Genomic DNA, 26,465 nt, shown 5'->3' with positions numbered 1-26,465 from the left:
GTACCAAACTGTCTTGATGACTGTGGCTTTGTAGTAGAGCCTGAAGTCAGGCAGGTTTATTCCTCCAGTTCCATTCTTCTTTCTCAAGATAGCTTTGGCTATTCGAGGTTTTTTGTATTTCCATACAAATTGTGAAATTATTTGTTCTAACTCTGTGAAGAATACCGTTGGTAGTTTGATAGGGATTGCACTGAATCTATAGATTGCTTTGGGTAGTATACTTATTTTCACTATATTGATTCTTCCAATCCATGAACATGGTATATTTCTCCATCTATTAGTGTCCTCTTTGATTTCTTTCACCAGTGTTTTATAGTTTTCTATTTATAGGTCTTTAGTTTCTTTTGGTAGATATATTCCTAAGTATTTTATTATTTTCGTTGCAATGGTGAATGGAATTGTTTCCTTAATTTCTCTTTCTATTTTCTCATTATTAGTGTATAGGAATGCAAGGGATTTCTGTGTGTTGATTTTATATCCTGCAACTTTACTATATTCATTGATTAGCTCTAGTAGTTTTCTGGTGGAGTCTTTAGGGTTTTCTATGTAGAGGATCATGATATCTGCAAACAGTGAGAGTTTTACTTTTTCTTTTCCAATCTGGATTCCTTTTATTTCTTTTTCTGCTCTGACTGCTGTGGCCAAAACTTCCAAAACTATGTTGAATAGTAGTGGTGAAAATGGGCACCCTTGTCTTGTTCCTGACTTTAGGGGAAATGCTTTCAATTTTTCACCATTGAGGATAATGTTTGCTGTGGGTTTGTCATAATAAACTGTGGAAAATTCTGAAAGAGATGGGAATACCAGACCACCTGATCTGCCTCTTGAGAAATTTGTATGCAGGTCAGGAAGCAACACTTAGAACTGGACATGGAACAACAGACTGGTTCCAAATAGGAAAAGGAGTTCGTCAAGGCTGTACATTGTCACCCTGTTTATTTAACTTATATGCAGAGTACATCATGAGAAACGCTGGACTGGAAGAAACACAAGCTGGAATCAAGATTGCCGGGAGAAATATCAATAACCTCAGATATGCAGATGACACCACCCTTATGGCAGAAAGTGAAGAGGAACTCAAAAGCCTCTTGGGGAAAGTGAAAGTGGAGAGTGAAAAAGTTGGCTTAAAGCTCAACATTCAGAAAACGAAGATCATGGCATCCGGTCCCATTACTTCATGGGAAATAGATGGGGAAACAGTGGAAACAGTGTCAGACTTTATTTTTCTGGGCTCCAAAATCACTGCAGATGGTGACTGCAGCCATGAAATTAAAAGACGTGTACTCCTTGGAAGGAAAGTTATGACCAACCTAGATAGCATATTCAAAAGCAGAGACATTACTTTGCCAACAAAGGTTCGTCTAGTCAAGGCTATGGTTTTTCCAGTGGTCATGTATGGATGTGAGAGTTGGACTGTGAAGAAAACTGAGCGCTGAAGAATTGATGCTTTTGAACTGTGGTGTTGGAGAAGACTCTTGAGAGTCCCTTGGACTGCAAGGAGATCCAACCAGTCCATTCTGAAGGAGATCAGCCCTGGGATTTCTTTGGAAGGACTGATGCTAAAGCTGAAACTCCAGTACTTTGGCCACCTCATGCGAAGAGTTGACTCATTGGAAAAGACTCTGATGCTGGGAGGGATTGAGGGCAGGAGGAGAAGGGGACGACAGAGGATGAGATGGCTGGATGGCATCACTGACTCGATGGATGTGAGTCTGAGTGAACTCCGGGAGTTGGTGATGGGCAGGGAGGCCTGGTGTGCTGCGATTCATGGGGTTGCAAAGAGTCAGACACGACTGAGCGACTGATCTGATCTGATCTGATGTTGAGGTATGTTCCTTCTATTCCTGCTTTCTGGAGAGTTTTTATCATGAATGGATGTTGAATTTTGTCAAAGGCTTTCTCTGCATCTATTGAGATAATCATGTGGCTTTAAAAAATTTTTTTTTATTATTATAATCATATGGCTTTTATTTTTCAATTTGTTAATGTGGTGTATTACATTGATTGACTTGCAGATATAGAAGAATCCTTGCATCCCTGGGATAAAGCCCACTTGGTCAAGATGTATGATCTTTTTAATGTGTTGTTGGATTCTGATTGCTAGAATTTTGTTAAGGATTTTTGCATCTATGTTCATCAGTGATATTTGCCTGTAGTTTTCTTTTTTTGTGGCATCTTTGTCAGGTTTTGGTATTAGGTATTTGGTATTAGGGTGATGGTGGCCTCATAGAATGAGTTTGGAAGTTTACCTTCCTCTGCAATTTTCTGGAAGAGTTTGAGTAGGATAGGTGTTAGCTCTTCTCTAAATTTTTGGTAGAATCCACCTGTGAAGCCATCTGGACCTGGGCTTTTGTTTGCTGGAAGATTTCTGATTACAGTTTCAATTTCCATGCTTGTGATGGGTCTGTTAAGATTTTCTATTTCTTCCCGGTTCAGTTTTGGAAAGTTGTACTTCTCTAAGAATTTTTCCATTTCTTCCAAGTTGTCCATTTTATTGGCATATAATTGCTGATAGTCTCTTATGATTTTTTGTGTTTCTGTGTTGTCTGTTGTGATCTCTCCATTTTCATTTCTAATCTTATTGATTTGATTTTTCTCCCTTTGTTTCTTGATGAGTCTGGCTAATGGTTTGTCAATTTTATTTATCCTCTCAAAGAACCAGCTTTTGGCTTTGTTGATTTTTGTTACGGTCTCTTTTGTTTCTTTTGTATTTATTTCTGCCCTAATTTTAAAAATTTCTTTCCTTCTACTAACCCTGGGGTTCTTCATTTCTTCCTTTTCTAGTTGCTTTAGGTGTAGAGTTAGGTTATTTATTTGACTTTTTTCTTGTTTCTTGAGAACATTTAACATGCCTGTTAAATGTTTTTTAAACCCATCCTTCCTTTTTAGACTCAATGCTCTGATTTAGCCTCTAGTCAATTTTCTTTTTTAAAAATAATTAATAAATTTTTGGATGCCCTGGATCTTCATTGCTGTGTGTAAGCTTTCTCTAGTTGCCATAAACAGGGGCTACTTTCTAGCTTCGGTGTCCAGGCTTCTCATTGCAGTGGCTTCTCTTGTTGTAGAACACGGGCTCTAGGTGTTCAGGCTTCAGTTATTGTGACCCACAGGCTTAGTTGCCCTGAAGCATGCGGGATCTTCCCTGAGCAGGGATCAAACTTGTGTCACCAGCATTGCAAGGCAGATTCTTTAACCCCTGGAGCACCAGGGAAGCCCTCTAGTCAATTCTCACTTAATAATGGACTCATAATTGTTGGGCGTGCCTCCTCCCTTGCTCTTCTCCAAACCATCCACAGGATGGTCTTTCAGCACCAAAGCAATCATATGTCCTGCTCAGAATTCTTCTCTGTGTCAGGGTAAAGTCTAAAATCGATGTGTTGCTTCTGCAACTTGTACCCAGGAAGACATATGCTTCTGTCCAAGCTTAGTGCTTTCTTGAACATTTCCATTTCCAGTGGTCTGCTTTCCACAATCTGTTTTGGATCTGGAAGTGGTGGCTCAGAATCATTCTCAATAATGTGTGGTCCTTAGTGTTTGTGAGGTGAGTTTGGACTTTAGGACTCCTTGTCATTTCTTTGATTTGTGCCCAGTTCTCAGTCAAGTATAAATATATACAGTATTCTTGCCTGGAGAATTCCATGGACAGAGGAGCCTGGTGGGCTTTAATCCATGGGGTTGCAAAGAGTTAGACACAATTGAAGTGACTTAGCATAGCACAATACATATATATATATACATATATATATGTGTGTGTGTGCTGCTGCTGCTAAGTCACTTCAGTCGTGTCCGACTCTGTGTGACCCCATAGACGGCAGCCCACCAGGCTCCCCCGTCCCTGGGATTCTCCAGGCAAGAACACTGGAGTGGGTTGCCATTTCCTTCTCCAATGCATGAAAGTGAAAAGTGAAAGTAAAGTCACTCAGTCATGTCCGACTCTTAGCGACCGCATGGACCGCAGCCCACCAGGCTCCTCCATCCATAGGATTTTCCAGGCAAGAGTACTATATATATATATATGTATGTATGTATGTATGTAGGAATTCCCTGGTAGCTGAGTTGGTAAAGAACCTGCATGCAGCGCAGGAAACCTGGGTTCGATCCCTGGGTCAGTAAGATCCCCTAGGTAAGGAAATGGCAACCCACTCCAGTGTTCTTGCCTGGAGAATCCTATGGACAGTGAAGCCTGGCAGGCTACAGTCCATGGAGTTGCAAGAGTTGGACATGACTTAGTGACTAAACCACCACCGTATATTTAAATTTTATTTTTAATTGGGTAATAACTTCACAATATTATGATGGTTTCTGCCACACATCAGCATGAATCAGCCATAGGTAAGGCTGTATATTGTCACCCTGCTTATTTAACTTATATGCAGAGTACATCATGAGAAACGCTGGGCTGGAGGAAGCACAAGCTGGAATCAAGATTGTCGGGAGAAATATCAATAACCTCAGATATGCAGATGACACCACCTTTATGGCAGAAAGTGAAGAGGAACTAAAAAGCCTCTTGGTGAAAGTGAAAGTGGAGAGTGAAAAAGTTGGCTTAAAGCTCAACATTCAGAAAACGAAGATCATGGCATCCGGTCCCATTACTTCATGGGAAATAGATGGGGAAACAGTGGAAACAGTGTCAGACTTTATTTTTCTGGGCTCCAAAATCACTGCAGATGGTGACTGCAGCCATGAAATTAAAAGACGTGTACTCCTTGGAAGGAAAGTTATGACCAACCTAGATAGCGTATTCAAAAGCAGAGACATTACTTTGCCAACAAAGGTTCGTCTAGTCAAGGCTATGGTTTTTCCAGTGGTCATGTATGTGAGAGTTGGACTGTGAAGAAAACTGAGCGCTGAAGAATTGATGCTTTTGAACTGTGGTGTTGGAGAAGACTCTTGAGAGTCCCTTGGACTGCAAGGAGATCCAACCAGTCCATTCTGAAGGAGATCAGCCCTGGGATTTCTTTGGAAGGACTGATGTTAAAGCTGAAACTCCAGTACTTTGGCCACCTCATGCGAAGAGTTGACTCATTGGAAAAGACTCTGATGCTGGGAGGGATTGAGGGCAGGAGGAGAAGGGGACGACAGAGGATGAGACGGCTGGATGGCATCACTGACTCGATGGATGTGAGTCTGAGTGAACTCCGGGAGTTGGTGATGGGCAGGGAGGCCTGGTGTGCTGCAATTCATGGGGTTGCAAAGAGTCGGACAGGACTGAGCGACTGAACTCAACTGAATACATATGTTACTCTTGAACCCCCCTCCCACCTCTCTCCCTATCCCACCCCTGTAGTTGTCATAGAGCACCCACCAGCTTTGGGTTCCCTGTGACATACCACAAATTCCAGCTGGCTATCTATTTTACACATGGTAACATATATGTTTCAATGCTACTGTCTCAAATCATCCCACCTTCTTCCTCCCCAACCCTCCAAAAGTCTGTTCTCTATGTCAGCATCTCTATCAACCTTAAATAGGTTCATCAGTACCATATTTCAAGATTATATATATATGCATTAATATATGATATCTGTCTTTCTCTTTCTGACTTACTTCACTCTATAATAGGCTCTAGGTTCATCTACCTCATTAGAACCAACTCAAAAAGCTGTAGAAATACAGCGAGTAATATTCCATTGTGTATCTGTACCACAACTTCTTTATCTTTTCATCTGTCAATGGACATCTATGTTGCGTCCATGTCCTAGCTATTGTACTTAGTGCTGCTGTGAACACTGGGATACGTGTGTCTTTTTCAATTATGGTTTCCTCAAGGTAAAAGCCCAGTAGTGGGATTGCTGGGTCATATGGTAGTTTTACTCCTAGTTTTTTAGGAAATTGCCATACTGTTCCCCATATTTAAAAAAAAAAAAGCTTATTTAGGCTACACTGGGTCTTAGTTGTGGCATACAGGATCTTCAATCCTCACTGTGGCACACAGGATACTTTTTAGTTGGGGCAATGCAGGATCTTTTAATTGCATTATGTGGAATCTTTAGTTGTGGCACGTGAGATCTATTCCTTCAACCAGGGATCGAACCCAGTCCCCTTGTATTGGGAGTGCAGCGTCTTAGCCACCGGACCACTACGGAAGTCCCAGAAAAATGTTTATTATTATTTCTTAATTCTTTATGCCTTTGACTTACAATATAGCCATGGTGACAACAGAGGTATCCTGTACTGTCTCCAGTGCCAAATCCTTAGACTCCAGCCTGATTCTAAAGGGTGGTCGTAACATTCTGGAGCAGATTTCTTCCAGAGCATAATTGTTTGGAGGTTTTATTGACTAACAATCAGACTTGCTTACTATCTCTTCTGCTGTTGCTTTGGCTTTGCTTATGAAAAGCTGAATTGGAAATTTGGCCTATAGCCTGGCAGCCTGGTGGATGGTTAGAGCCTACTCCAGAATACTTGCGTCATGAATCACACACACTGCTATATCTGCAGTAGGGTCACATCGATGACAAGTTGTAATCCTGAGATTTGCTCTGAAAAGTGTTGGCGGCAAACATAAATATGCATAATGTGTTTGTAGCACTTTGCATTTCTGACTCAGACAAGAAATACAAGGCTTGAAAAATGAGAGACCAGACTCCTGCTTTGCTGAGGGATAAAATGAAATCTAGAAAGAACTATGATGGTGAATTCCTAAAATTACATATCAAGAGGGTGCCAGAAAGAGAAGGAGCACGCTACTCTTGTAACCAGGGAGGACAGCACCCCTCTTTCCCTTCCCCTGTCTTTTTTTTTTTAATATTTATTCGGCTGCACTGGATCTATGTTTCAGCACATGGCATTGTTGAGCTTCATTGTGGCATGCAGGATCTTTTTTAGTTGCGGCACGTGGAATCTAGTTCCCAGACCAGGAATGGAAGCATGGAGTGTTATCCACTGGGCCACCAGGGAAGCTCCTCCCTTCCCTCATCTTGATCTTTGTCAAACCTTGCCTCCATATTTTGCTTCTTTCACCTCTCCATCAAACAATTTCCCTTATCAGTACATCTGCCACCAAAGACCAGGTTTTAAAAAAGGAAAAGATAAAGGAGATGCCAAAAACTGTACTAGAGAATTAATTTACAGGTAAAATCTTTTTACAGGGAACTTCCAATTAAATGCAATACATTTTTTAGGGAATTCCCTGCTGGTTCAGTGGTTGACTCCAGGCTTTTCTGCCGAGGACCCAGATTCAATCCCTGGTCAGGAAATTAAGATTCTGTAAGCCTTGCAGTATGCCCACCCCCCTCACCCCCGAAAAGTAATACTTTGTTTGAATCAGTTTTTACTCAAATTTTGTTGACTCAATTATTTCTTGAAGTAAGTGGACTTGGAAAACTTTTATAATCAAAATGTTCTTTGTGTGCTAATAGCTTTGTTTTAATGGCATCTGAATGTGTGTGTGTGTGAAACACTTTGTCTCATTTATTCTGAGATGTCCTGATATTCTTTAAACATTCCTTTCTCCACTTGTAGCATCTTAACCTTGAATAGGTTCTTATTTGAAAATTCAAAATATACTTTCTTTTTGGACTAGAATAATACCTTCCAGATTTTCCTCACATTTATTCCAAAGTTCTTCAATTTCCTTCCCTAAGCAACCTTACTATTTTTAAATGTCCTTCCAGATATATTTCATCCATATATAAACTTTATATTTATGTATATATATGCATTTTTCTCTCCACTTAAAAATTTATAAGTGGTTGCTTAGTATTTTCTACATATTCTGCACCTTACTTTCTCTTGTGTTACATCTTAGAGAGATGTCATACCGGTGTATGTGATGGTGAATTTTGTGTGTCAACTTGACTAGGCTACAGCATGCCCTGGTATTTGGAGACAGTATATTTCTCATTTGGGTTTCCTTTTCTGGCCCATTTTTTAAAACTTTTTACTTTGTGTTGGGGTATAGCCATTTAACACAGGGCTGCCCTGATGGCTCAGTGGCAAAGAATCTGCCTGCAATGCAGGAGACTCAGGAGACACTGATTCAATTCCTGGATCAGAGAGTCCCTTGGACTGCAAGGAGATCCAACCAGTCCATTCTGAAGGAGATCAGCCCTGGGATTTCTTTGGAAGGAATGATGCTAAAGCTGAAACTCCAGTACTTTGGCCACCTCATGCAAAGAGTTGACTCATTGGAAAAGACTCTGATGCTGGGATGGATTGGGGGCAGGAGGAGAAGGGGACAACAGAGGATGAGATGGCTGGATGGCATCACCGACTCGATGGACATGAGTCTGAGTGAACTCCGAGAGTTGGTGATGGACAGGGAAGCCTGGCATGCTGCGATTCATGGGGTCGCAAAGAGTTGGACATGACTGAGCGACTGATCTGATCTGATCTGATCTGAAGATCCCCTGGAGGAGGGCATGGCAACCCACTCCAATATTCTTGCCTGGAGAATCCCATGGACAGAGGAGCCTGGCGGGCTACAGGGGGTGCAAAGAGTCCAACATGACTGAAGTGACTGAGCATGCACGCATAGCCGTTTGACAATGCTGTGATGGTTTCAGGTGAACAGTGAAGGGACTCAGCCATGCATATACACATGTATCTGGTCTCCTCGAGACTCCCCTCCCATCCAGGCTGCCACGCAACATTGGGCACTCTGGCCCATTGTTAAAAACATATGTATTTGGCTGTGCTGGGTCTTGGTTGCGGCACTCAGGATCTTTGTTGCATTATGCAGATCTTTTTTGGGGGCTCCAGTGCAGCAGTTGCAATGCGTGGGCTCTAGAGCATGCAGTCCTGGTAGTTGCAGCTTACCAATTTAGTTGCTCCGTGGCATGTGGGATCTTAGTTCCCCGACCAGGCATCGAACCTATGTCCCCTGCATTGCAAGGCAGATTTTTAACCAGTGGACCACCAGGGAAGTCTCGCTCATTTGTTGAGTGACCACAAAAGTTGCTGGTTTTGAGTGGAGTCCAGAAAAAGGGATGACTCTGCAGAAGGTCCAGGCTGCTGTAGAAGCTGCCCTGTCTCCCGTCATATGGCCCATGAGATCCAGTGGTGCTTGAGGTAGGTCAGTGGCAGATAGGGATGCTGTTTGGAGCCTTTGGCAGCTGCTACAGGTGAGACAAAGAAAAGTAGTTATTCACATTCTCTGTGGATAGCTACTCTCCTTTGGAGAAACCACACATGGCCTGCTACTGGGTCTTCACAGAGGCTGAATGCTTGGGCCATGAAATTACCATGCTCCCTGAGCTGTCCATCATGAACTGGGTGTTATCTGACCCACCAACCCATAAAATCAGACGTGGACAGGAACACTTCATCATCAGGTTGACGTGGAATATGTGTGATTGGGCCTAAGCAGGCCCTGAAGGCATAGGCAAGTTACATGCTCACAGAATTCACATGGTCTTACCATGCTCTTACCACTCTGAAACACCTGGTTTGATGGAACAATAGAATGGCCTTTGGAAGATTCAGTTACAGCACCAGTTAGGTGATAGTACCTTGCAGGGCCAGGGTGAGATTCTCCGGAATACTGTGTATTCTCTGAATTAGCATCTAGTGTATGGTATATATACTTTATATTGTAGTATTTAAATATTGTTAATTTTACATGATCGTGTTTAAGTCATGTGCCATCAAGGTGAGTAAACATCCTCAAGGAATCACTATCTCTTATGGGGAAGGAATGAGTGCAGTTTTGGTTGCATACAGTCAAAGCTCAGTTCTTCATAATCCATATACTTGTATCATATTTGGCGGGATCATGATCTTAGTATTATCTTTATTTAGAGAGAAAGTGTAGTTTAAGGAGATGCATATGGGTGACAAGTTGATAAGGGGTAGGCTTGTGATTTCTACTTTATTGACTATGTCAAAGACTTTGACTATGTGAATCACAATAAACTGGAAAATTCTGAAAGAGGTGGGAATACCAGACCACCTGACCTACCTCTTGAGAAACCTGTATGCAGGTCAGGAAGCAACAGTTAGAACTGGACATGGAACAACAGACTGGTTCCAAATAGGAAAAGGAGTACGTCAAGGCTGTATATTATCACCCTGCTTATTTAACTTATATGCAGAGTACATCATGAGAATCGCTGGGCTCGAAGAAGCACAAGCTGGAATCAAGATTGCCGGGAGAAATATCAATAACCTCAGATATGCAGATGACACTACCCTTATAGCAGAAAATGAACAGGAACTAAAGAGCCTCTTGATGAAAGTGAAACAGGAGAGTGAAAATTTTGGCTTAAAACTCAACATTCAGAAAACAAAGATCATGGCATCTGGTCCCATCACTTCATGGGAAATAGATGGGGAAACAGTGGAAACAGTGTCAGACTTTACTATTTTGGGCTCCAAAATCACTGCAGTTGGAGATTGCAGCCATGAAATTAAAAGACGCTTACTCCTTGGAAGGAAAGTTATGACCAACCTAGATAGCATATTCAAAAGCAGAGACATTACTTTGCCAACAAAGGTCCATCTAGTCAAGGCTATGGTTTTTCCAGTGGTCATGTATGGATGTGGGAGTTGGACTGTGAAGAAAGCTGAGCGCCGAAGAATTGATGCTTTTGAACTGTGGTGTTGGAGAAGACTCTTGAGAGTCCCTTGGACTGCAAGGAGATCCAATCAGTCCAAGAACTGTGGTGTTGGAGAAGACTCTTGAGAGTCCCTTGGGCTGCAAGGAGGTCCAATCAGTCCATTCTAAAGGAGATCAGTCCTGGGTGTTCTTTGGAAGGACTGATGCTGAAGCTGAAACTCCAGTACTTTGGCCACCTCATGCGAAGAGTTGACTCATTGGAAAAGACTCTGATGCTGGGAGGGATTGAGGGTAGGAAGAGAAGGGGATGACAGAGGATGAGATGGTTGGATGGCATCACCGACTCGATGAACATGAGCTTGAGTGAACTCTGAGAGTTGGTGATAGACAGGAAGGCCTGGTGTACTGCAATTCACGGGGTCGCAAAGAGTTGGACACGACTGAGCGACTGAACTGAACTAAACTGAGGCTTGTGATACTTAATTTTATGTGTCAAATTGACTGCGGTATGATATTTGGTTAAACACTATTATAGGTATGTCTGTGGGGGTGTTTCTGGATGAGATTAACACATCATATAGTAGACTGAGTAAAGCAGATTGCCCTCTCCAATGTGGGTGGGCCTCATCCAATCAGTTGAAGGCCCAGATAGAACAAAATGTAAGGGAGAATTCACTTTCTCTACCTGCCTTCGAACTGGGACATAGGTCTCCTGCTGCCTTTGGACTCAGTAGGGACTAGAACTCATACCTTCAGCTCTTCTGATTCTCTGGCCTTTGGACTCAGACTAGAATTAATTATACCATCAGTTTTCCTGGGCCTCTGGATGACTGACTGCTGATTTTGGGACTTCTCAGCCTCCATGATCATGTGAACCAATTTCTTGTAGCAAATCTCTGTGTTGGTTCTCTTTCTCTGAAGAACACAGACTGATACAGTGTATACAGAAATCTTAATTCTTTTCAGTGACTAGATTATATTCCAAATGATGAATGTGCCATCTTTTATTCCTCCTCATTGGTACATAATTAGGTGCTTTCCAGTCTTCCAGTCTTTTTCTAAGTTCACCAATGTATCAGTAACTATCTGTACATATACATCTTTTTTTTCCTTTTCTTTTTTTTTGACCTGGCCCATGTGGCATATGAGATCTTAATTCTCTGACTAGGGATCGAACCTGTGTCCCTGCAGTGGAGGTGCAGTGTCTTAATCACTAGACTGCCAGAGATGTCCCAACACAGATATATTTTTGTGCACATATGCTTCTAGTCCTGAAGACCAAGGAATGTGATTCGTGAATCTTACGGATTACAAATATGTATTTGTCCAGTGCATGTTTTGTCTGATATCACATGCCTTAGAATGCAATTTCTCAAAAGGAAAACTCTGTAATGTGTATGTGCTATAAATGTCAGGCATGTTGTGGTTCCTTAACACATATTTTAAAACAATAATAGTTTGCAGAATAGCCAGTAAATTCATATGACATAATTAGCTAAATACCAGTAGGGGTATTTTCTTTAAGTGGATCTCTTGAACTGCAGATTCAGAGAGCGTGCTCTCCATAAGTCAAAGGATGTTGGCTGTTCTTTACAGGAAGCCCAGAGAGTCCTTCAGGCTTCTTCTTATAACAAACACCCACTCGAACTATGATTTTGGAATCATTTCCATTGCAAATCCCCTGTTTCCACACCCCTTTAAAAGGCAGCTGCAATATTTGGCATGTAACCAGGGCCTGCTGCACCAACAATTCTCTAAATTTTATTTATATTTCATGCACAGTATGTTCAAACTCTCACTTTCCCAGGTGCCAGATGCTGGTTTGGACACACTCCAGTGGAAAGTGCTTTCCTGTAAAATAATAAAAGGAAAATGCTGAACAAACCACCTCTTTATACAGACTTGCACCTAGTATACCAGAGTTAAGTACTGTAATAATGACTTCACTATTTCCCCCAATTTGCAATCCCCCAAATTCCCTCCTCACCTCCCTCCACAACAAATTCTTTGTCTCTAGGCATCAATAAGATGCTATGGTCCTCCTACATCTCTTCAGCGTTCACTTGAAAGCATCAGGGTATAGGAGTCTATCTTACATGCTTTGGATCGCACCTGATGCAACCCATCCACGGGCATTTCAACTATACGATTTGGATGAGAAAAGAAAACATTTTAACCCACTTCCAGAATTTTAAAAAGATATCTAACAAATTAATGTCTGTTATGTTAATGGCTTTTATATGTTTTCACTAAAAAGTGATGCTTTCCATGTGTTGGTAATAATACTGTCTCTGCAGTCACAGAGAATTTTGCCAGGACACTCAGAATGAACTCAGAATTCGTCTTTGTCATAGGGTTCTTGCCTGCCTAAAGGCAATCCTCAACCCAAAGAGCCTACTTATGAAATGAGCAGCAGTGTTAGGTGGATACTGAGAAAGTGGCTATCATTCAAGAGATTTCCAGTCCACCCGTTGTGTCTACCTCCACCTCTTTCACCAGTTTCTGTGGTAACATTTCACTGAGCTGAGAACCAGTACAATTCCTTGTTCTATTCCAGAAAAACTGGGAACCTCAGGCATGAAAATTTATGTTTGTGCCAAAAAGCTTGTGGTTATATTATGAGGTTTAAATGAACTCTTGTAAAGCAGGTTATGATTTGTGTGTGTGTGTGTGTGTGTGTGTGTGGAAAGCAGCTATAAAATACAAATATTCTGCTTGGTTGCTGGTATGCCTTTGTCTTTTCTTGCTCTTTCCACTAGATGGCGGTGGATGCCCAAGAAATAACTTGCAAAGGGCTGGTGGAGGGCGGTGAGAGGGGTGTTCTTTTCTTTCACTGGGTTGTTGGTAGCTGAGCTGGCACGTTCTTGTTCCTCTGTTGCGAGTGGGCATGATATTTTTCTTTTTTCGTGTATGTGTTGGGGGGAGGCCGGAAGACTTGCCACAGACCACCTGTTTAATCCAGGTTCAGTTTAAGCATAGGGCAGCATCTCGCCAGCTGGCAAAAAAAAAAAAAAAAAAAAAAAAAAAAGAAAGAAAAATCCATAGAATTTCTCTCAACTATCAACAGACTTGGGTAGAAGCTATGGAACCGTTTCAGGAGAGCAGCCAGCATCGATTTAGAGATGCTTCGGCATCTGTTGCCTATATTTGTGGAGATGGAAGAAAGCCACTCGCTGGTGAGGAATGACCGCGGCGACTGAAATGCACACTGCGACCTGCGATCAACTCACAAGTACTTATGGATGCCCTCCCATGTGCCCATCACCGGATCAGAAGCTACACAAAAAACATAAGAGGTGGCGTCCTTCCGGCCTCTTGTGGTAGAGAACACAAAACATACACACAGAGAGATCAGCAAGACCTAGCCGGACCAAGTTATCATTGTGTGAAGACGGTTAAGTCCTACAAGTATTATGAGATCAGTGGGGGTAAAAACGGCCAACGGGATAGCCTGTGGGTAGAGAGAGTGCAGGGAAGAAGAACAAGGAGGGATAAGAGAACTCGGGTGGGAATCTTTGGAGAATTCCGGAGAGAATTTGGAATTAGGGAGCGAAGAGGAAATGGGAGGGAGGGGTGAGGCCAAGCCCGGCCCTGCGCGGACTGCAGCTTCGGAAAGGCTGGCTCAGCGGCCCCTTCTGCTTTCTTCACTTAGGTCCCAGGCATTTCCGACAGACCGGAGAGTCTCGGGTCAGCCTTCTCGCCGGGGCTATCTCGGGAGCACTTCGGCCACGCGGCGGGAGTGCCCGCGCACTCCCGCAGCCAGTGCTCTGGAGGCAAGCGCGGCTACAAAGGGGGCGTGGCGTGGTGAAGGGGCGTGGTGTGGGCGTGGTAGGTGGGCGTGGCTCGCCTCCCGCCTGTGCCCGCCGACGCCGCCGCAGCTGCCGCCTCCGCCCGCCGCGCGGACCGAGGGAGCGGTGTCGCCGCCGCCTGCCCGCCCGGGTGCCCGCGAGCCCGGGCTGCGGTGGGCCAGGATGTCGGGATTCCTGGAGGAGCTGCTGGGCGAGAAGCTAGTGACTGGCGGCGGCGAGGAGGTGGACGTGCACTCGCTGGCCGCCCGCGGCATCTCGCTGCTCGGGCTCTACTTCGGCTGCAGCCTGAGCGCCCCCTGCGCGCAGCTCAGCGCCAGCCTGGCCGCCTTCTACGGCCGCCTGCGGGGGGACGCAGCGGCCGGGCCGGGGCCGGGGCCGGGGGCCGGGGCGTCGGCGGAGCCCGAGCCGCGGCGCCGCCTGGAGATCGTCTTCGTGTCCTCGGATCAGGACCAGCGGCAGTGGCAGGACTTCGTGCGGGACATGCCGTGGCTGGCGCTACCCTACAAGGAGAAGCACAGGAAGGTGAGCGGCGCCGGCCTCGCCGCGCGTTCCCGGGAGCCGGTCCTCACGGCCCCCGGCGCCCCCGCTGCCCCCTCCTGTAGTGCACGCGCTTCCCCTCCTGCTCCTCAGCGTCCCCTGCCTCTCTGCCCGCCCCGCGTCCCGGGACCCTGCCGGCTCGGGGTTCCCGCGGCGGCAACTCGGTGTCGATGCCAGGCCGCGCCCGCTGGGGAAGTTTGAAACCCCTCGGCCCCCGGGACCCTGACTCACGTCCTGGGGAGCCGAGGGCCGGGTCCCCCCATGTTGGGAGCCTCCTGTGGCGGGTGGCTGCGGTCGGGGGGGGGGTTCCGACTCGGTGACCCCCAGCCCCGGGCAGAGGCGCGGGGAGGGGGCCCCTTCCTTCCCTCAGCCCTCGACTCCCCGCGGCTACCTGTGGTGGGGGGGAGGGCGCCGGCCCCCTACCCATAATGCCCGAACCAGGAAGTTTTCTCTCTTTCCGAGAGAAATCTGCTTTCCTGAGGCTACCTCCTGCTGTGGCCGAAGGCGGGTCCCCCGGCGCCCTGGGGTGGGGGTGTCGGGCGCTGACCGTGGCTTTGGGCGAGAAGGGAGCTTGGTCGTCTCCCCTTGCCCTCCGTTCGGTCCCCCTTTTCCCTCCCTCGGACTAAACTAGAGGCCATCAGGGAGCCTTTCATTGTCTGGCTGTCCAGCCAGCCATCCCCCCTGATACCTCCCGGGCACTGGACCAGACCCGTCCATGTGGCTGTTAGTGGCTTGGTTGGTGGGCCACTGGTGTCTTGGCATCGAATTAAACGCTGAACCGATTCCTTAAGTGTAGACTGACCAGAAGAATGAGGTTGGGGGAAATTTACACTCCTCTGTCAACTTCTCATCCCCTCCTCTCCCCCGGGTTTGCTGCTGAAATTAGCTTGGATTTTTGAGTGTGTCTGTTGGATGAAGATGTCTGTTTTAATAAAACGAATTCAGGAAATTTTGCCATGAATCGAAACAGAAAAAGTTTTGGAGCGCTCTTGCTTAATTAGTATGCCTGCTGCAACGTGTGAATCCAGCCGAGTTCTTTCCTGAGGAGAATCTCTGTTTATGGAGTGGACAGAAGGGCTCTGCTGGGGGCGTTTAGATTCCACTCTGGAGGATGGTAAGGGCATGCCATGTGTTTCTTTAATGCCTATAGAATCTTGTTGAGAAGCATGATTTGGATTTAGTGAGAGTAAAAGGCTTATACTGTGGCCCCAAATGTCTCAAGTAAATCATCCACAGAAGCAATGTAAGGTACACAGACTTGGTATTCAAAGTATGAAACACAGTTTAACAAATAGAGTTTGTAAATTTAGCATTGGAAAAACATGGATTCACAAACCACACAGAGGCAACACTCTGCGTTTTAACCACTTTTTAGATGATCTTGCCCATATTTGACTTATCTGCTTGGTACAGTGCAGGAATATGAATAGCCAGTCCTTTTTTGCTTTAAAACATGGGAATCCTTTGTTTTCCTTGGTGGTAGTTTTTATGATTCTTTTGGGGAGGAGTAATGTCCAGAAAGTGATTTATCAAGAAATATTTTCATTATTATGGCCTATTTCTATTGTAGACCAAAGTCTGTGTAAAGTACTGTCCTTATTGGGCAATACAAATGATTTCTAGCTTTTGCAAATACACAATGATGGTAAAATGTTACAGACTTAAGGCCTATTGTTATGTTTTCCCCCGTAAGTGATGGAAATAAATTTTCTGGATAGTAAAATAAGGAGCAAATTGAGATGTTTTGCAAATGCCTAAACCTTTTTTTTTCCAAAAAGAATATTTAACGTGACAAAAGACCCTGATGCGGGAAAGATTGAAGGTGGGAGGAGAAGGGGATGACAGAGGATGACAGGAGGCTTGGCATGCTGCAGTCCAAGGGGTTGCAAAGAGTTGGACACGACTGGACAACTGAAGAACAACAACAGCAACAACAAGCCATGCCTGCTTCACTATGTCTGATCAAGTCCTTTTGCACACACACACACACACAAAGTGGTTTGTGACCCCAGCCTGGACCTGTTCATTTCACCAAGATGAGGGTCTAGATGATACAGGGTGGACCCTGATTTGAAAATGCATTTCAGTTTGCTGGCACATGCCCTCACCATGGTGTGTTAGCATCTTACAATTTATTTTTTGCTCAGAGTTTTTCTGACTCACATTCTATAGTTCACTTTGTTCTCTAAAACAAGTCCCGTTTTTGAGAAGGTAGTTTCTGCCCCTGGATATTCGTGAATAGGCAACTTAAGATTTGATCCTAGAAACATTCTTTTTCGTGATGACATACCAGGTAAAAAAGCTCTATCCAGCTGGGTTTCTTATGGAAAACATACTCTTGGAAATTATAACAGCTGTGTACTTACTTTGGAAGAAATTATTCTCTCCCTTGAAACCAAAGAGATGTAAAAACATTCCTTTTCTGTAACTTCGAGTTTTTGTCTCTCTTGTTTGAAATCGGGGTGCTGAGAAATCTGTGTGCTTGTGATGCCAATTCTGCGATAATAGTGAAAAACCCAGGGCACCCCCAGTTCAGGGTGCTGACTCAGTGGACACTTACCTTCTTGTTGATGGACCCTGTCCCTGTTGTTTCACCCAAAGATAAAAATAGCATTAAAGGTAAGGATTTTGTTTTTACATTGAAGGGAAACCAAAGTTCCAGATTACTAATTTTTTTCAAGTTCTCATTAACATTTATTCTTAAAACCATTCGTATACTTCCCATTGGGATAACAAAGGATATGGTTCTAATTACTTATTGGCTGGCATTTCTCTAAAGAAAATTGAAAAATTATGGTGGAGAAAGAAAATGCCATGTGGTATTTTTTTCTTCTTTTATTAATTTCCCCCTTATTTAGTAAGAAAGTCCAGGGATAACCATATATGTTAAAACTGCATTTTGCCTGGCTTCTCTCACCTTGATTGAAACTGAGAGAGAACACCAGCTAATAGGATTCCTGCATCTTTGAAAAAAAAAAAATTCTTTATGGAACATTGTCCTGTTTCTGCTTGCTTTCGTGGTCGTTGCAAAGGTAATTGAAGCTTCATTTTTTGGCTTCCAAGCACACATATAAATAGCTGTGTAGAAATTATTAGATGACAATAGAACTTTGAGTGCTTTCGTAAGAGCTGTGTTGTCAGGAAACATAATCCTAAAGTTAAGGCAGTTAGATTTGTTTTAATAAGTAGGTTTGTTTTTTGTTTTGTTAATAGACATTTTTCAGATTTCTGGAGAGAAAATGTGATGAATAGTTGGAAAGTGGTGAAGATTTGGACTTTGGGGATTTGATCTACCTCTTTGCATGTGTGCTAAGTCGTGTCCGGCTCTTTGTGACCCCATGGACTGTAACCCACCAGGCTCCTGTGTCCATGGGATTTCCCAGGCAAGAATACTGGAGTGCCATTTCCTTCTCCAGGGGATCATCCCAACCCTCCCGACCCGGGGATGGAACCCAAGTCTCAGGGATGAAATCTGAGTCTCCTACATTGGCAGGTGGATTCTTTACCACTGAGCCACCAGAGAAGCCCATTTATTCCTGTGCTGAATGCCTGATGGAAAACATTTGATCGGGGTGTGCGCCCTGACATGAAAAGATGCAGTACCACTAGTCTTGCTCTGGACAGGTTTGATGGGCCCTGGCTTGGTCCTAGAACTTCCTACCCCACAGAAAGGGGACAAGAAAGTTGGAGCAGGGGAGTGTCAGAGTCAGGGGTTCTGGTCTAGCATCTCTGGTCTACCCTCTTCAGCCAGGGCAAGTGGTATCTTCCTGTACCCTGTGTCGGTTGTTTGCTCTGGGTGATTGTGGTTCAGACTGAGTCAGAGACTTGGCTTAGGATTCACCTCAATCCCTTGGCTCTTAGGATGGGCCAAGATTTGGTACCATTCCTCACAGTCTTACAGCTCCATCTCTCCGAACTCTTCCTCCCTCTAATCAAATACCCTAAGCCACCAAGAGAATGATTTCTGCAACACCGACACACCGCTCTGCAGGTGACAAAAGATGGTAAAAAGGCACGGCTGTGAACACTGGACTTTTCTGCCTTCCTCATAAGAAGCCTGGACCAGCCAGGACAGCTCCCTCTGTTGACTGTGTTTCCAGGATCCATCTCATAAAAGACAACAGTCTGATTAAAGTAATAGGAGCACTTTTCCTCAAGAGGCTTTTTCCTCATTCCATTATTTGTAAAGAATTTTTTAGTCTTGTTTTTCTACTCTGCATAACGAAGCTGTCTAGTGTAGTGGATGAAAATACAGACTCTTGTCCATCTGCCTGAGTTTAGATCCTTCCTCTGCCATTCATTAGCTGTGTGACCTTGTGCAAGTTACTCTACCTCTCTGTGCTTCAAGTTCCTTACCTGTAAGATGAAGATGACAACAGGACCCGCCCTACAGGCTTATTGTAAACATTATACAAGATAACATACATGCGCCTCGTGTATAGTGCGTGCTCAGTAAGTGCTAGCAATTGGTATTTGTTAATAAATGGCCGTGAACTTTTTAGTCATTCATTTTATACGTGAGCCTTCGGTATATATCACATTACATACTCACAAAACTGTGACGAGGTGTGTTTCTAACTTTTCAAATAAATGACTTTTATAAGCATACAAGGATCCGATCAAGAATCACTCTCGAAGAGATTACAATCGAGGAGAAAGATATAGAAAAATGAAAAAAAAAGCAAACAAATGTTAGAAACAACATTCCTGAAAGTACTTATTGTGCTGATATTTACTGAGCTTCGTACTTGTATTTGCCAGTGAAACTTGAGACAGCCAGGCAGGGAAGCCAGGCATGATAAAGGATAAGAGCTTTCAGATGATGGGGCACCCTTCTTGAGAGAGATTAATTACGCACTTGGATGGTCGTTTTTGTGGTTTGCCAAAGCCATTAGGCGTGTCTTCTGCGGATCCTGACTGCTCAAATCTGGGCGGCATGGGGGCGGCAGGATTACTGCTCTTTCACGTGGGAAATGGATGGTGCCTGGTCCCCGGAGCTGTAGAAACCTCACCCCCTACCTTGGAGCCGCCTCCCTTCCCAGCTCTGGAATGTTGTAGGATAGGTTTGTTCAGACCTGTCGCCATTTGGGGTTTAGTACTCATCTTTTAGTTAGCGGCTCAGGCCTGACCCGCTGGCTGTCCACAGCTCTTGCTGATTGATTCCTCTTCTGATACAGGTTGGGAGGGAACCAGAGCACAGAGGAAAGCAGTGGGTTTTGAGGTTAGGGTCATTGATTTCATTTACTCATTTCTTTCCCCCCATCCCACCCCCTTTTTATCACTGTGCCTTGTGGTTTGAGGCCTTGTTTTAATATCTGAGCAAATTGGAGAAAGAAGGCTTTGTATTGTATACAGCTGGGGTCGGGGGTGAGCAAGTCCCTCAGTCAGGGGGGCGGGCGGAGAGGGCCGTGGAAGGGGCGGTTCTTCTTTATTTCCTATGAGGACCTGGGGCCCCAGGGCTGGCCCCATTCTGAGCTAGTCTGGGCTTCTTACTGTTGATCTTGTTTCGGGGGGAAACGGAGAGGAGGCTTGGCATAGGATGTGTTCTTTCTTCATGTTCTGAATTCCCAACGGTGCTCAGTGTTAACCACCAGGGTGCTTAGGTTTCTGTATTTCATTAACTTACCATTATGCTTATTCAAAGACACTCAAAGAAAATGGCTTTGAGTTTAGAATCTTTCTGCTGATCCTGACTTTGACGAAGCTCTTGCATACTGTTCCTTTACATCTTGCCATTTAAAAAGTGACTAAGAGTTTTTGAGTCTCAGGAGTCATCCTTGATTCTCCTGCACTGCTCCCATCAAAAAAGGCTCCGAGCCTTGTTGCTTCGGTCTGCTTAACAGCTCTCAGCTCTGACCCCTTCTTTCCTTCCCTTGCTTGAGTTCACTTTTCACACAGACCACAGCAGCCTCCTCCATGGGCTCTTTGCTTCCAGTGCTGAGCACTGATTCTCAAGACTAGAAACTTCTCAAACTGTCTGTAGTCAAGTATTAGTTTGCTTTTGTTAATTTCTAATCAGTTCACACACACACACACACACACGTGGCCCTATTATACATAACTCCTGTACAGCTTGAACCACATACAGCTCCTCACTGAGTTGACAGCACATGGATTGGTCTCTGTCCTATTCAACAAGATGAGACTATTGATCACAGGCTTATATGTTGCTGGAATGTCGAGCTGCTATAAACCATTCTAGGTTCACACTCTCCACTGCTGTACCTGCCTTGTCGTGAACCAGTCACAAATAACTGATGGATAAGCACATGGCTACAGACCCTTCTTGAGCCCAGTGCTGCTCTTGACTGTTTCCAGAATGGAAAGACAAGTTCAAAAACACAACTCTGATTTTGTCATTCTGCTGAAGAATTCTTCAGTAGTTCTTCATAGCCTCTGGGGTCAAGTCCAAACTCTGGAGCATGATCCCCAACTCTTCTGCCTCATCTCCCACCTGGGTAATATCTTCTCCGACCTGGCTGAGTTTGGATCTCTCTAAAATCAGCCCTGGTTTCCTTGCTCGAAGAAATTTCCTGTGTCTTTCCTCTCTAGGTGGGATGGTTTTGTGAGCATCCGTAGATGGAGTACATGGTTAACAATTAGCCTCGTGTGTGTGTGTGTTTTGGTCTTTTTTATTTGACTCTAAAGCTGCTTTCGCTTAAAAATTTATTTATTTATTTCTGGCTGCGCGGGCTGCACATAGGCTTTCTCTAGTTGTGGCAAGCGGGGGCTACTACTCTGTTGAGGTGTGTGGGCTTCTCATTACGGTGGCTTCTCTTGTGGCAGAGCACAGGCTCTAAGTGCACGGGTTTCAGTAGTTACAGTTCGTGGGCTCTAGAGCATGGGCTCCGGAGAAGGCAATGGCACCCCACTCCAGTACTCTTGCCTGGAAAATCCCATGGATGGAGGAGCCTGGTAGGCTGCAGTCCATGGGGTCACTAGAGTCGGACACGACTGAGCGACTTCATTTTCACTTTTCACTTTCATGCATTGGAGAAGGAAATGGCAACCCACTCCAGTATTCTTGCCTGGAGAATCCCAAGGACGGGGAAGCCTGGTGGGCTGGCGTCTATGGGGTCGCACAGAGTCGGACACGACTGAAGTGACTTAGCAGCAGCAGCAGCAGCAGAGCATGGGCTCAGTAGTTATGGCCCACAGGCTCAGTTGCCCCATCACATGTGGAATCTTCTCGGACTAGGGATCAAACCCATGTCCCCTGCACTGGCCACTGAACTCCTAAGGAAGTCCAACTGTAAGCTTCTTGAGGACAGAAACCAATCGAAGGGGAAGATGATCAGTGTTTTGGTTCTGAGGATTGAATAATATGGTCACAGAAAGTAATAATATGGTCACATGCAACTTTGAGATTGGTAACTTGAAAACAGTATTTTCCACATTGTGTGAGTTGAATGTGCACTTTCACTAGTACTTAGCTTGATTTTAACATTTAATATTAGAGTTAGGCCCTGACTGGATTGTATAATTGTATATACCCACAGTATGTGGGTGTTTTTGTTTGTTTCTTAATGAATGCTTTCAAGAGCACTTCTACAAGCAAGTAGATGTGTAACTCCATTGCCCTATAATTCTGTGCTCAAAAATAGAAAAAGACTAGCCTCTCCTTTTTTGAGATGTCTTCCCAGGTGGCACAGTGGTAAAGAATCCGCCTGCCAAAGCAGGAGAAGCGGGTTCAATCCCTGGGTTGGAAAGATCCCCTGGAGTAGGAAATGGCAACTTACTCCACTATTCTTGACTGAAAAATCCCATGGGCAGAGGAGCCTAGTGGGCTACAGTCCATGGGGTCACAAAGAGCTGTACATGACCGAGCATGCATGCATGCACAAAAATCTCAGTCTGTTAAAATAGTCCCCTGTCTGCAGGCCTATCCTTCCATGTTTTTATATTTCCTAAATAATTTGTGTTTCTCTAGCGTCTTTCTTCCAAGGAACTCAAACTACATGTGTATTATTTTTACAGCAACTAGTCATCAGTAGGTATTAAGCATTTTAGTTTTTCAAAGTATATTTGAGTTGGAGCATTGATGCAAAGAGAACCGATTATTATTAATAGATCAGGGTCACAGTGTTGAGGATGAAAGCGCACAGCTGAACTCTCTTAAATTCAACTCGGTCCTTTCTGTTCAAGAAATTGGATCTTAAAAAGTGTGTACATCAAACATTCTCCAGGGAAGAGGAGGGAGCCTAAACTGCTCTTTCAACACATCACTTTCCGAGTGGATTCACTCTAGATATGCATGATGGACTCTGAAATAAGATAGAGGTGGTTTAACCACTTAAAACGTTTGCTATTGCCAGGAAGACAGGAGAGTTAGAACTCTTTTTCTGTTGCTGCCTTTCCATGGTGGTGGTTTCTAAGGGCCTTTTAAAGATCTGGCTTTTTTTAGATCAGCCAGTGAAGTGCCCCCAACTCCCCTTCATCCTATGCAAAGCCTTGGGGCTGCTTTCGTGCTTTTGTTCAGAGACACAATTGAACTTCAGGTATCCTGCAGAGATCCTAGGACTAAATCAGTCCTCCCTTTTATGAGGTTTTTCAGAAACTGTGGTTCTAACTTCTAGTGAAATCTCAAACATGTGCTTTCTGCTTTATGACAAGTAAGAAGTATAGTAATTGAAAGTTGCTTGAGTGCTGTTACTCTGGAGTGAAAGCCTGTAATGGAAACTTTTGTTCTGTGGCATCTGTGATTAAATGCAAACATAAATTTTATGCTGCTTGCTGGTCATATAACTCTTGGAGCAGATACACAATGGATTTTTGTATGAGCTACACCTCAGAAAAACCCTTTTTTAAAAGTTTAAGCTTAAAGTTCAGCATTCCTTTCTAGTACATCTGTTACTCACTCCCCATTAGATTATTTTGAGACATCAGTTAACAGGTAAATTTAAGTAATATTTCCACAGTTAATAATGCTTTTATCTTGGAGCATTGTTGAGTAGTCATAAAATAGGGTGTGGTCAGTTCTGCTGTTCTAGAGGTAGAGTTTCCCACTTTGTTTTCCTAGGAGAATTTTATCCAGCTGAATCGGGTTTTTTTGTTTTTTTTTTTTTTACAGGTTTTTTTTTTTTTTTTTTTTTTGTCCTTTTTGGTCAATATCCCTGGGATAAAAATTTGAATGGATTGAGTGTGTTTAAAATCAGAAGATGCTGCCTTCCTGCTCCAGCCTCCCCCCGCCGCCCGCCGCCTGCCCCCCACCACAACCCCCCATACATGATCAGGTCAAGACAGTTTTCTTTTGATCGTGGTGGCTTACAGTACAGCTGCCTCATCTGTTACTCATTTTGGGGGGGGTTTGATGTGAAATACAAAGATTGGGCAGAACAACGTGCACTAGACAAAAATTACAGTGTAGACTTCTGAGCTCTGAATGGCAGTGGATGTGAGTCTGAGGACAGTGTTTGTTGACCTTTGGGCACGAGTTTGACTGCAACTTAAAAAAGTGTTTAAACCCACAGACCTTCAAAAATACCCCCATTATAAGTGGATATTTAAAATCTGTTGCACAATGAGTAAAAGAATGGACTCTGGATGGAGTTTCTTAAATTTGAGTCTCATCTCTATCACCCTCTAGCAAGGTGGCTTTGGTGCAGATTACCTAACTGTGTGTCTCTAAGTTCCTGGTCAGTAAAACAGAGATGATCATATCTACTTTATAGGGTTGTGTTGTTAAGGATTAAATGATTTAATATTTGAAAATTGTTTCAAACAGTGCCTGGTACATAGTCAGAGTCCCTGAAATGTGTACCCCAGGTGTTTGGTTATGCCATTCCATTTTTTTCTTAAAAATAGTTACTCGGCTTACAGGAGAGAAGGATCCTCAGCCTTTTTTGTTTCTTTGTATCCCTTTACTTTCAGCACCTGGCTCTTTGCTTCTAATAACCTATCATGTAATCTGGTTTCTCTTCAGTTTCTAACTAGGACTATAATCATTCTTTGTCAGTTGTTGACGTGATGACATATCCTTGTCTTTGAATGTGGGTATGATTCTAGACTATCTCTTTGACTAATTGCATGCTCAGTTTTACTGAGTGGATTCTATTTTCACTTTTGAGCTGGCAGAGGAGAGGGGAGAGATCTTGGTCTCTGCCTATTCCCCCTGCCATTTATTTATTCGTTAACTTTTTACTATGGAAAACTTCTAACATCACACAGGTGGGGAAGATAGTACAGGGACCATCCCCCGGCTTGCGCACCCTGCACCCACATACAATAATCAACTCACAGACACCAGCTCCCCTCATCCCAACTGGGTTATTTTGAAGCCACTCCCAGACATCCTATCGTTCCCTTCTTAAACATTTCACTAAGTAAGTCTTTAAAAAATAACCACAATATCATATCATATCTTAAAAATCTAGTGATTCCTTTATATCAGCATACATCCAGCTAGTAATTCAATTTCTCATGAGGTTTTTTTGTTTTTTTTTTTTAAAACAGTTGGTTTGTTTGAGTCCAAATAAGGTCTACACATTGCCCATTTGCCTATGTTCCAAATATTTTCCCCCCTCTCCCTGACCATTTTTCAGTTGTTCCCTTTCATTTAAACTTGCTCTGACTCTGGGTCTTCGCACTTGCCACATCCCTTACCTTTTCTTAGCTGTGTTTCCCTCTTTGTCTAGGTCTGTGGAATGCTAACTCCTGGGTTGAAAGGGTCCTAGCCGTCTGTATCTAAGAGGCCCAGGTGTAGGTCAGCTTGTAGACACAGGTGGCTCCGAGGCTGTCCTCAGGACCACTTGCTGGTGGTTTACTCGCTAAGTCATGTCCGGCTCTTGGAATCATGGACTGTAGCCTGCCAGGCTGCTCTGTCCATGGGATTTCCCAGGCAGGGATATTGGAGTGGTTTGCCTTGCCCTTCTCCATCTCTGTGCTCTGCTGGCCTCTGTGTAGGCCCTGACCTCTTCCAGGGCGTTCCTCACAGTGATGTGAGGGCCCCCGGCAGCTCTGGGCTTCCCTCCTGGCCTCTCAGAACTCTTGCAGGTGGAGGCCAGCTTGGTCCTCTCAGGACCAGTCACCATGGCCAGGGTGTGTAATACTCTGGCGAAACCTAAGTTACAGCTGCACCTGTGTAGTGAGAGCATGGGGGTCAAGAACTAGGCAGACTGAGCATCAGGAAACGGGGGACTCATGCCGGAGAATTGAGGGTGTATAACTAGAGGGAGAGGCCAAGTATGCTGGGCCAACAGCATCATGGATGCCCAGTAGAGTCCTCTACACCAACCCCATGAGAGGGTGCCCAGCATGTGGTCATCTAGCTTCTGCTAGAGCATGTCCAGTGACTGCAACGTGCCCCTTCCTGAGAAGCCCTGAGATGTCAGAAAGGATTCTGACATCCGCCATCGTCTCCCTGGGGACTTTAAAGACCTGCAAACAACTCCTCTCTCTTTCACAGGAAAGATCTCCTTGGTCCTTTGACCATTTCTCAGATAATGTGTATTCCAGTTTCTGCACCATCCTGGTCTTTCATATCCGAGCTCTCTCCAAGTTTGTCTAGGACCTCACTTAAAGAGTAGTCCCACACTATGAGCACAGACTCCAGTTCGGTCTGCACCAAGCACAAGGGTAAGCTTAGCACCTCCTTTGTTCTAGATCTTATCTAGTCTTAT

The 26,465-nt window shown here is 44.3% G+C and overlaps 1 protein-coding gene across 1 annotated transcript in view; it reads left to right on the top strand.

Moving 5' to 3' along the window:
- Positions 1-14,342: 14,342 nt before the first annotated feature.
- NXN (nucleoredoxin) overlaps positions 14,343-26,465 on the top strand; it is a 161,036-nt gene continuing 148,913 nt past the window's right edge. Inside the window, exon 1 of the mRNA XM_025280927.2 lies at positions 14,343-14,832. Coding sequence (XP_025136712.1) covers positions 14,473-14,832 — 360 coding nt within the window. The 5' untranslated portion in view covers positions 14,343-14,472. The remainder of the gene's footprint in view (positions 14,833-26,465) is intronic.

Source organism: Bubalus bubalis, chromosome 3 (assembly GCF_019923935.1).
Source record: "Bubalus bubalis isolate 160015118507 breed Murrah chromosome 3, NDDB_SH_1, whole genome shotgun sequence".
NCBI classification, from domain to species: domain Eukaryota; kingdom Metazoa; phylum Chordata; class Mammalia; order Artiodactyla; family Bovidae; genus Bubalus; species Bubalus bubalis.
Note: the sequence above shows the minus strand (reverse complement) of the source record. Positions and strands in the feature narration are given on the sequence as shown.